Source organism: Channa argus, chromosome 7 (assembly GCF_033026475.1).
Source record: "Channa argus isolate prfri chromosome 7, Channa argus male v1.0, whole genome shotgun sequence".
NCBI classification, from domain to species: Eukaryota; Metazoa; Chordata; class Actinopteri; order Anabantiformes; family Channidae; genus Channa; species Channa argus.
The window spans coordinates 2684122-2696573 of NC_090203.1; the positions used below are offsets into that span (position 1 = coordinate 2684122).

Consider the following 12452-nt stretch of genomic DNA (forward strand, 5'->3'; position numbering starts at 1 on the left):
TCTCTTTATAATCTTGTGGTAATGTGACAGGGATGGATCTTCTGGGTGACGTCCGTGTGATTGCCTCCGCTAACAAGGGGTAAAGGCAGTGGAACAATCTTCACAGCTATTTATCTTGCTTTGATCAGTTCTCAACTACTGTGTGTGTGTGTGTGTGTGTGTGTGTTTCATCTTTATAGTGGAAGGCTCTGGTTTGGCACACCCAAAAAATGCACCCTCCTTTGTCAGGAATAACAGAAAAAAGCAGGAGGCCATCTAATTTTATTATAGTGGGTGAAAGATTTTCACACAAAGCGAGAAACGGCGGTGATCAGTGAGGGAAACTGTCATCCTCTCCCTTGAGCACTTGTAGAGTTCCCTCATTCGATTGAGCCCAACTTTAGAGGGATGCCACTCATAATTCACTCTTCGTCGAGAGGGAATAAGAGATCCGGTAATTCATGCAAGACGTCTTTCAAAATAGGAAGTGCAAAGAGTTTAAAATGCAAACGGTGCAGCAAGCTAATTGGTGCCACGGGGGAGATGGAGATCAAAGCGCCTTTGTGTTAATAGAGACGTGTGACTCTCTCTACCGAGCTAACGGACGCAAAGCCACCATGAAGTCGTCACAGCAGTGGCCTTCAGCGGAAGCATCCTCACCTACAGCATGCGTTGCTAATCTAGGCTGTGCCATGTTATTTCGTTTTGTCAAATCCAGTAGATGTAATGGAAATGAACATTTGCTCCCACTCTGGGTTCTTTCGATAACCCTCCACCTCGCAGTTAAGAGGAAGCTGTTAGCTCAGTGTCCAATGTTGCCATTTGGACATCTTTACTGTATATCCGGGCTAATTCTTGTTGTCGTATTGGCACAGCTCTGCTGACGTATGAGGTTTTTCCTTTTGTTTCCCGAGATTTATTTGGAGTGTGTTCTGCCTAGTGTGTTGACAAGAGACTCAGGGTTTGCCAAGCTTCTAGAAAGCCTCATAAACAGTGTAAACCCACTAGAAGAAATATTTATATAGCAATACGTATATGTACATCCATAGGCACATCCACAAAGCAAAACCTGATCGAAAGGCTCCAGTAAAACCACCAACAGCTGTGCTCAAAGTTATTCAGTGCCCTTTGAAAACAATTGTCAAACTTTTAGCTGTTCGTTAAACAAATGAACCGTTTAAATAGCTCAACACAGCAAATGTTACAAGTGGCTCCTTCAAAGTCGACACAAAATGCAACTTTTGCAGAGCATCGTCTCTCCCTGCAAATGGGCTTCAAGGAGGTCAGTCAACATCACCACATGCTTTAACCACCTTCTCTCCTTTGACCTGGAGCCCAAACTGAGAGATTAGTTTGGCAAATGGAAAGATTCCCTTAATATTCTAAAGCATATTATTCCTATATATTCATCCTACCCAGACTGTTGAATAGCTGCTTTAGCCAATTAGCTTCTTCCTCTCTTCTTGCTCTTGTTAGAGTGTGAGCAGTTCTCTGGGAATATGTGACCGGTTTGGAAGGTGTTGGGGGACGTCCCTCCAACCAGCCCCTTTTTCTGTTGCTTCAATATCAAAGCAGACAACAGTGCATATTACCTTTTAATTATGTACATACATTAGTTTACCATAGAATTTTTGCCTTTTGTCTTTCTTTTCTTAATGGGGCTCAATGGTGCATGAAACAAGATTATTAAATCTAATATTATTCAAGAGCCCAATATTGCAAATTAAAGATTTGTTTCAATGGGCTTAACATGCTAATATATTTGAGACCCTTGTCCTCAGACCCTTAAATAGGAATATGTGCAACTTATTTAAATTAATGCATATAGTTCCGCTCTGTAAAGTTTGAAACTGCCCCCCACTCACTCACTCACGCACTCACGTTACCCCACTCGATTAGTTGTGTAACTTCGGTTGTTGGGTCAGATTGGAGTCCCTTGAATAGAAGTTAAAAATGGAAACACACAAAATACAGAAAACATCGACTCTCGCTGCTTTCCCCTCTTGCTCGGCATTTCACATCAGTAGCCTCGGGGGGTATCCAATTATGACGCCCTTGAGGGAGTGACGGCGCTTGGATTTCTGTCAATACAGGCTTCAGGTAGTGTTTCTCAATAACATCCTGAATTATTGATGGCAGGGAGATTGAGAGGAGAAGGGGGTAGTTAACATTCACTTTTATGTATGAAGAGGAGAAAGGGAAATGGGCGAAGGCAATCGCTGCCCAGCATATTTTAAACTGATCGGTTTGATGAGATGACCCCCAAGGAAAGACTCGTTTGAAAAATCCATAAAGGCCACAGAAGAATGAAGGTGGATCCTTTGGCTGACACGGAATTTAAGGCCTCTATGAAGATAAATCTAAATAATTAACAGAAGGCAGACAAATGAAGATTCCACCGATCTGATAGCCTTTTGGTTTAGTTCATTTTTTTTTTTTTAAATCCCACTGCAAATAAACGTGAAGATGGATGATGTCTGCAGTGGGTTTTTTTTTGTTTTTTTTGTTTTTTTCAGATCGATCAGAGAATCGTCTCACTGTCTGAGTCCTGCATAGATCCCTCTGTTTGAAGTCTGGCCAAACCGGCTGGCTGACGAGGACGTCCCAAGAGTAGGTCTGACTACCAGCAGCGGTCCTTTTCACTGAGAGTGATACCCGTGCACAAAGCAGTTACACAACAATTTCCACTCTTATTCAATACTGGAGGCTCAGTGAGACACCAATATTTTCATCATTGCTCTCACAATTGATAGTGTGCATCACATCAGTGAAATACTGGAACGGTTTTCACTACTTTTGTTGGCTCTTGCTGTCAGCCTGGTTTCCCTTTGACATCAATCCTCTAAAGATCTGCCAAAGAAGCTCAAGTATAAACCAGGCTCTAATCTGTGGGGATCCTTCGATGAGGACAGAGTAGAGTAGTCTGACATGGGGTGACAATCAATGGCCTCTCTGACAGGACAACCTGTCACTCGTCTGAACTGTGCTGGCACCGAGGTTAAAGCAGGATTCCCTTGGGAAGAGGCTGAGTGGCATTGATGGCAAGGAGGGTCTCAACCTCCCCCTGACAGACACATCTCATCCTGGATACTATCTTACCCTCTGCCTACCAGGGCACAATGCAGACACTCTAAGAATGACTACATTATACCGAGAGCAGCCAGTTGACATACTTATCCAAGAATTAAAGGACTTCAGGGACAATTGATTTTTTTAATTTATTTTTTTTACATTCTTGGAAAATGGCAACAATCAAACCGTGACTTCTTGTCAAGTGAAGATGCTAATAGCTTTTTAAAAATGTTGCCACAAAGACACCCTGATGACATGAAATATACTAAAATAATAATAATCATTTAACTTATAATGCACTTTTCATTCGGGAACAAATTTTCAAAATGCAACTGGAGAAAGGAGCATAAGAACATATACATTGTAATACTAAACAAATATGGCTGCATTAGTTACTATACACCTCTGTTAACCCACAAGTCATGTGTAAAAATGTGTAAAAGTGAAAAGTAATGATTGGGGGTTTTTCTAGGATTCTTAATTGAACCCAGGTTGTAATTAATTTGCACCGTAGTAAAACCCATTCGAATCCACCTCTGTGTCATGTTGGGGCTGTTGTTTCAATTATTGCCCAATGCTGCCTGATCACCATTTCAATGACATCTACAAGGTTAACCTTTGGAAATCTATCTAGCAAAGTATCTTCTGTCTGAGAGGGTTGAGAGGAATGAATTGCATAAAACAAAAGGGGGATTATGGTTCATATTTTGGGGGGAGAATATCCATGGTCATCATTTACTAACTAGTATGCGTGTCCCTTAGGAAACCTTTCCTGCAACCGTTCTCTGCTATTTGTGACAGTCAGCGATGCCTGTTTGTGCAGAGTGAATGCCGAGAGGACGTGAGCTTTACGAGGAAAAACAGCTGTGTGATTCGTATCATGGGACTGCAGTGAGATTGGTGATCGGATGAACCTTCCAAAAAGGAGTTTGAGGAGAGACAATATGGCTGTGAGGCCCTAACAATGAAATGTTTGTTTCACCATGCACCAACTATATCACGTGTTGTTTTTCTGCCTGTCACATTATAATTCCCATGTGGTTGTTTTGACAACAAAAAAAAATCATGAGGCAGATTTATTTTTAATTTTTTTTCCCCCTCTACTGGTCTAACAAAACAAAGCAGGGAAAACAAGAACAACATTATTTCTTAATGCTAAAGGAAAATGAACCTTTAATCATCAGAAAGTCTTCATTTTCTCAGCGTATGGCTGCTTTAAGGGTTGATTCTGTATTTAAGAACTGCTGGTTGGAACAGGCCAGAACACTAATCTATGTGCAAAGGCTCCACAGGCAGCATCACAGTGCTCCATGTTTATTACGATAAAATGTGTAACATCCCCACCTCCCCTCTGCCGTCCGCCATTAGCATCTGTCTTTAATTTTGCCATTTTTGCCCCTCTGTTGGCCAGACCTCAACCACACTGTATATTTAACTAATTATTTCATCACTATCGTCCTGGTGTAATGGTGGAGCCCGGCATAAGAGCCTGTTTCACAACCTCCAACTGAGAGCTGAGAGTTATGTGGCTAATTGTGTCTGAAATGATCAAAGGTAGCAGGAATAGGCTCACTTATTATGCTGTCCAGCATCTGCCACAATTATGTCGGAGTGGAGGCTGGTGGGACACAATGTTTCCACAGCCAAAAGAAAAGGCAAATCCAAGCACAAAGTTAAAGAGAATCGTTGTATTTCGTTTTGTGGCTCGTACGAAAGGCCATGGGATGTTCGAGGGGGATTCGGCCTTAGAATGATGCTTTGTTGTTGCTGTTGTTGTGTGCAGCAGGTGTTGGCAGGAAATATACGTCCCCAGAGCTGACAGGTACGTACAGTGCGAAGCGGTGGATTTGAGGATAGAACCGGAATTTAGATGTTAAATGTGACTTTTTATAGGCCTGTTTTCCTCAGCCGAGTGGGGGCTATAAAACATAAAAACTGACTTGCATGAGTTTGTGGATGAATTTAAATGACTCCGTGGCCTCATCCATGTGAAGTAATAAAGGCCAAGATTGTCTTATTATTTTAGTCTCATTTGTGCTTCGGGACTCCACGATTCAGTGTGGATATGTGTCATCAATCTGCAGGTGTAACGCTGTCGTCTAAACCAAACGAATGTCTCATACTATCCCATCACCCACCTTATAGACCCAACTGAAAGTCTGCCAGGTGGCTTAACAAGTCCACTTTGTGAAAAACAAAATGGTCCAAGTGCTCCTGTCCAAGCCCTAGGACACGGTGAACAAAGAAGACAAGACACCGTATCTGATGCATTCAGTTCCAAGTTGTCAAAACTTTATGTACGTCACGCATCACGATGCTACTTCAACCATAGCTGTGACCCAAAAATGTGTAAACCGGTGCACGATTTTTTAACAGCACATGCACACGACTAATTTAGATGCAAGATTAAAGGATAGTTTCTTTTGTGGCATTAATAACTTACCTAAAACCCTCTCACACAGTCTGTGAACACATAAATCTCCAACATTGTGATACGACCATGCAGAGAAAAACCTGCCAAAAGTCTGTCTTGCATTTGAAATCTTAAGTTGTCTGATCAGATCCTGACACGGAGTTTCACTTCACTGTTGACTGAATTTGGCGGAAAGCTCATCAATCAATCACGCGCTTTTTTTTGTTTGTTTTTTTTTTACATAATCCTTCACCTTTATTCTTACTTATGACTGGTTCCCACACAGAAAATGGCTCAGGGCCGTGACCGGTCAGACTAACTGGTTCTGCAGCAACTTGCAGTCACAGGAGGTTGTTTTTCTTTTTGTTTATCAGACGTCTCGTGTGATGGTGTGTTCCTCTGTTTCTATTTAATGTGCTGCTCACTGACACTAAATGTTCCAATGATGTGGCCATTGACTCTGAAATCTCATATTTGACACGGCCTGGAGGCAGACCCCTCCTGTCCCCTCGTCACTGGGCACTTTCTCACTTACTTGAATGCGGGAAGTCTCGCAAAGAAATGTCTCCAGCTCAGGTTGGCGATAAAATCATGAAGAGACTACTGCGTCTCACCCGGTGTTAGAGGTGTTATCTTGAATTTCAGTGTATATAACTGGTCTTGCATAAGCTCTTTTAGTCACTGTGTTCCTGTTTTGCATGCATCATGACTGCTGGCTCCCTTCCTGTAGGTTGTCAATAAATGATCTCTGCCTCCCGCCGTTGCAAAGATCTTAATATGCCGCTTACATTTGTTTCTGGGGTGGCTGGCTGTACATATTCTTAAGAGTAGTGGGCTGTAGATCGCTTTTTGTGGGTAATTTAAGCTTTTACAGGGCTTTCTTTTGGCCCGCTTGTCCTCGTTGGATGTTTTGGATATTTTGAAGGCATTTTCCTCTTGGATTTGTCTTCTGGAGTAATACCCCTGCAACATAACAGGTTTGTTCTAACGACAGAAACAAACATCCATGGCACAAGTCTAATCCGTAAGGTACATTGTCCTCATATCGCCTCAGGCAGACCACACAAGCTGCTGTCACAAAGTAAACACGAGCAGACACCCACCCACTAAATTTATAGTGTTGTGATCGTAGCTCGACCTTATTGCTAAATGCAGCTTTGTCCGCTGAATTTAAATGAAGCAGACTATTATCAATATTGATGACAGTTCACGTCCCAGTTGACTTAATTTTTCTGCTCGTACTTAAAACCATGTGGCCCGAGTCTCACTGCCAAGTGACTCTGTACATAAGCTTGGGGGGGGCTTGTACGGAACCTTTGGAGGACACATTGCCCTTAATAAGCTGGCGGTGGGCACAGGTCGTCAAAGTCTGTTTCGACAAATCCCACTGCCATCCATCTGTCACTGCTTCTCCCCTCAGATATCAAACAGATGTGGAAATTAACATTTGAACACAGTCTTGCTTTGTGCACCAGCACTGTTTTTAATTATTCCCAAACAGAAGCATGACTCCAACTTTTTATCTAAACCGTTTTGATTCTCAGATCTCGTTTGCCAGGCAGTTTATTGAAAATAGTTGATGTGAATTTATGTAGCTCAACGAGGTGGATCGTCTTTGCACACTAAGCTGTCACTGCTGGTTTTTTCCTGGATGTGCCCTGCACTTCGCTTGTCAAACACGTTCTGTGGTATTGTCTCATCTTTGACTTTTCTGTTGGTAGTGCACTTAACATTCCTCACCTGCTGAGTTGCTCCTGTGATTATGCAAACCACATGATTCCTTCTATGTCTTTAAAAATATTAAACCTAATATCATTTGTATTGTCATTTTTCTGTCTTTAGGATCCGGTAGCTCATCTAAGCCCACATTCTGAGTGAGTGGTCCTATCCAGTGGTCCTGGATAGGACCCCATTGTGCCATTAGTCCCACACACAGAGATACCCGCCACATTCACACTAATACGTTATTACATTGAGATGGGATTTGAAATGACCTTCTTACAGCTGTGTCACACGCAGTTTGAATACCCACATACAGATGTTTACCACAGGTAATTAATGCTGACATCAGGACCTGAAGACACCAGACTGATGGGGCCCTGACTGCTCCTCAGGCTGCTCCCTGCGCCTGGTTCTCTTTTGGACTCCATCAATATACATTTTTTTTACGTGCGTGTTTGTGTCCGCACTGTTCAGCCGACACGACACGAAACCACATATCGGCATTAACCTAATTTTCAAACTTTACTCTGATTAGACAGTGTCTCACAAAACCCAGTAAAATTTTCAACTCAGTTGTAACGGTATGTATTCACTGTGTGCTCAGATAACCCAGATAATATTATGTCTCTCTTTAGGTGGGAGGTGAATCTGCTGTGGGCCATGTGTTTCTAGTGAGGTCTCCTCTCCTGCCAAAATGAGGGTGATGCCCAGCTCACCTCGACCTGTCCTGCCAGCCATCTTGGCTCTCACCTTAGCCGCCTTCTTACCTCAGCTCTCCTCAGGGGCCACGCCGTTCCCCCAAGACCTCGAACCAATCGGCATCGTGGGCAGAGAATGTAAGTTCAAAATCTGTTGCGTTGCCATGGCGATCCCTGTTGCCGAAATAGAAGTAAAAGTAAAGTGAAGGGTCACTAAGGTATTATCTCCTCACGGGGGAACACGGCTTAGTGAGGAGGATGTGTTTAAGGGCATGTTTGCAGCGAGTAAATGTGCAGAGGTTTATTCATCCGATGGATTGCAGTTGTTTTGTTGACTTTGTGTGGAAAAGGCCATTTCCACATGGAAAGCACTTGCGGCAACATGCAGGAAGACGCAAGTTAACCCAAGTCTCACATAAAGCTGAGATGAGTTATGAAGATTAAGAGTTGGATTTAGAGTTATAATCAGAAATGAGTGAATCGTTGTTTTTTTTTTTTTTTATGTTACAAAGAAAAACAGGATTTTGGTGCATTACTAGCTGTAACGTTTTCACATCCAAGTCACTTTCAGTTACAGCTAAAGAAATCCCTCACAAAACATAAACAGTTTCACATTAGCTTGAACCAAAGAAAACAACTCCCTGGCTCGAGGCTGTAAGACTTGCATGAAATCAATATCACAATACTAATAAGAATGTTGTTGTGGGGGCTTTGCCAACGAACCTGTTTTGCTTCTTAAGCTGCCATTTAAGTTGTCCAAAGTCTTCAGAATTCCATTTTTCTCCATAGTTTACCGTAGTGCTGTCGATCCGTCACTAGAACTGTCCAAAGGTTTTGAAAATCCAGTGTAAACATGACCTGCATTAGAAATGAAAAGGCAACAGCTGATCATAATCTTGCAGGATATGAATATTATTCCATGTGTAAGATTTTTTTTTTTTTTCAAAATATAAACAATTAAAACTTTTAATTTGGACGAAATACATTTAAAAACGATCACAATTACAGTTCCACTCACAGTCTATAAGAGCTAATGGCAAAATATCAGCCAGTCCAACATATGATTGCACCTTAGCTCAAGAGTTCAGCATCAGCTATGAGAAATCATTTCAACTGAGGAGGATCGTTGACGTCCGTGACACCCTTCAGACACTGCTTCATAAGACCACCCTAAGGAACCATCAGTGCCACCCAATTGCTGGGGAGGTCGATGGAAGAGGCCGTGGCAGCTAAATGTAATGGCCTATAATAGATTTAAGAGGTGGCCGAGACTGTGGCCCCACACACTGTAATTGATCTATCTGGAAGAGAGTAACGCAACCATTAGCAGAAATAGCTACGCTAATAGTGCTATATGTGGAGCTCCGTCCCAGGTGTAATGAGAGCAATTTGTCACCTTTGGTTCCAGCAGGTGACAGCAGAGCACAAGGTCTCCCACAAGTCTGTAATACATCCATTATGAATCGTAGCACTTCCTCGTACTGAAGTCCATGAAATCATACCCAAGTTGTTGCTTTTCTTAGGAAGTGGGCAGATGACTCACTTCAGCATTTGGCCTTGTATTTATTTATTTGGTACAGAATAAATCCAGAGCTGGATTGACCGACTTTAGGTTTTTAAATGCACGGCCAGATATTTTTATGCTGGATAACCTATAGTAGAAGACAGGTTTAGGCCGTTTCAGTGTTAAAACAATATTGTTTGACGTCGTGTACGTGTGAATAAGGAGTGTTTTGAACTTTCCACCGGAGCCCTGAAGCGTTTGACTTGGAGCAGTGATGCTGTGAGATATGAGTGTTAAAATGCACAACCCTTTTTGTCCTGCCAAAATAAAAATAAAAAAAAACTCCAAAGTTGGGCTGAGCCCCACATGAAACTTCAGCTAAATTGCATTGGCATCTACTGTTTAGGACAACTTTCCGATAGGTGCTTGTTTAGACCTGACTTGTTATTTGTGTCGCAGATAGTGAGTCAGCAACACACTCCACTCTGAACTCCCAGCTGTTCATTGTAAATCTCTACAGAACTTTACTTTGGCCGATTGGGAAAATAACTCCACACTATGTTTTTATTTGCCCCTAAGCCCCTCGTCAGCCGCTCCTCTGAGAAATGGCTCCACGTACACGTAAATCTCTCAAACTGTGTATTTATGTCATTTTTCTATTAGCCACACTTTGGTTCTTTCAGGCCGTCTCAGTAAGTCTGAGCTTTTGCCCAATCGGTTTTTCCCCCCCAAATGATCCTGAATGAATACAGACAGAGATCACATTCTTATTCGCACTGTTGTTGCTTGTTATGGATTAACTTTATTTTCTAAATTAATCAATTTATCATGTGATGCTTGATTGTTTTCTATTTTGGCTGATCGGCACTGTAATAGCAGAGATAATGAGTTTACCATCATATCAGATGGGGACTGGGAGCAAATCTTCACCATCAAGAGGTTGGAACTCTCGAATATTTGGGCTTTGAACCTGAAAAATGTCCAAATGTCTAATTAGTTGTTGAGAACATGTAATTGACTCGGTTATTTCCAGGCCTGTAGTAGTTGGCTCGTCCTGAGATGACAGCATCGGATATAAAATGCAGCCCTGCCCCTGTTGAGCTTGTAGTGTGGTGTTGCTTTGCTGATTGTATTAAATAGTAGAAAAATGGGCGGCTATGTTTGTGTTTCATTGATTTTTGGATGGACTACATTTGAAACCTCTTAGGTAATATTCTGTTCTTTTGGCTCAGGCCATTGTGAAGCTACAACCAGCTCAATGTTAGTTGAATAGTTATAACATTTATAACTAACTTAATGAACCTAACCATCCATAGTGCGACTAGAAATCGGACTTTGTGGTTGCTTGAGGATTCAGGAGGTTCAGTATTTCATTCTGGTGCACGGGCTGTAACATTCATTTGGGGGAATCGTCTGAACCCAGAGCCTCTTGCTGATTAATAAGTGCAGCTGTAAATGCAATGTGTTGTTTATTCCTGCTGGGCACAGCTTTTATGGTCAGAGCAATAATTCTGGATGCATATCCATGAATTAACCCCATTTAATGATGCCAGATCCTGGTTGGACTGAGTCTTTGGGCCAGCAGAGTTGCATGTGCCTTCATACACAGAATGCGTAAATAACTTCAGGCGCCATCACCTGCTCGTGGATTTGCCCAGAGCAGTGCTCCGGCTGCCCCCTAAACTTGAAAGGATGTTTGGATTTGAAAGTGCTGAAGAGTAATTAGAAATCCTCATTCGCCAGGGGCAGGATTGTGGGGAGGGCTTGTGAGCCACTGGGACTCTCTTCACCAGACAGCACAGCAAGGTCCAGCACTCAGCCAGGCATTAGGCATTTAAATCTTTAAACAGTCGATTCAAGACGAGCGGTTGGGGAAACGTACAGCTCCCTGTAGAGAGACTAATTTCAGATTGTGGCGTATCTCTAGCGGGGATTGCTAATTCAGCAGCAACCCCGGTCACATGAGAGGCTGGAGGGTACTTAATACGGTACTTCACAGATTCAGAGCATCGTGGCCTTGAGCTGGTTGAAATAAAAGGAAATGGCAGAGGAAGGTCTCTGTGATGTGGCAGACAGCCTGGTGTCGGTATTGAGCAGTTACTGGCCGCCATTCTATTATTTAAAGTACCCGACACCATCTCCCAATGTTTAAACTAAGGTTTCCCCCCAGTGAGTTAGTCTCCCGTCCAAGCAGGAGACGGGGAGATGGAATTAAAATGCAGAAGTGGAAGAAAGAAAAAATGAAATTCTCCCGTCGAGCATCGTAGGTCTCTCTTTCCACCACTTTGCTCTGTTCATCTCATCTCCGTGTTCTTGGTGCACACATTTTACTTATGCATGAGCATTTAATCGTATACACAAGCTGCCCGTGGTAACAGAAAGTTTACGTTTTTTTAAACCACGTGGGATCATTTGTAAGGAGCTTCTTCGGGGCGATTTCTGCAGGTGAATGCACTGAAATTGCATTCATGACAACACTAAGTGAACTCTCGTGACCTCGCAGACAGACGAGTGCTATTTAAATGTGGGCTGACCAGACAGACCGTCTCTCCATTGAGATGTTTTTTTGATTTGTTTCCTTGTTCTCACTTGGCACAGTCCCCAGACGTGTCTGTTAAGAAATGCTTACCGGGAGCCATTTATTTAAATCAGACTGACTTCTATGACATGACTGTCTAATTTGCAAGCGCGGATGCTATTTTTTACCCCGCTCATCCACCTCCACAAGAACAAATTAGCATACAGTGTATGCGTTGGGTTTTCAGCACAATAGGCCAAATTGTAACCTTCAGTTAGTTTTTGTTAAACTGCAAAGGTGTAATATTTTCCTAAACTGTTGATTTGTTGTGCATTAATGTTCAGCCATTGGTATTCGACTGCCTCCTCACAAACTGACTTGTTTGGAGAAGCGCTATGACATTTGACAGGTACGAATGAGTGACATGTTTTGAAAAGCTATAGGTTTATTTCTCAGTGAATTAATGGGGGGTTGGCCCTGACTCCTTCAATTGGGCTTTTTCATAAAAACCTTGAGCGTAACATCCAAGTCTCATGTCTTTGAGTC

General features: G+C 42.5%; 1 protein-coding gene across 6 annotated transcripts in view; it reads left to right on the forward strand.

Moving 5' to 3' along the window:
- The window catches only part of sema6cb (semaphorin 6Cb), a 136199-nt gene that overhangs the window by 68356 nt on the left and 55391 nt on the right, over positions 1 to 12452 (forward strand). For all 6 annotated transcript variants that reach the window (XM_067509349.1, XM_067509352.1, XM_067509353.1 and 3 more), the window contains one exon: positions 7822 to 8022. In XM_067509349.1, coding sequence (XP_067365450.1) covers positions 7881 to 8022 — 142 coding nt within the window. In that variant the 5' untranslated portion in view covers positions 7822 to 7880. The remainder of the gene's footprint in view (positions 1 to 7821; positions 8023 to 12452) is intronic.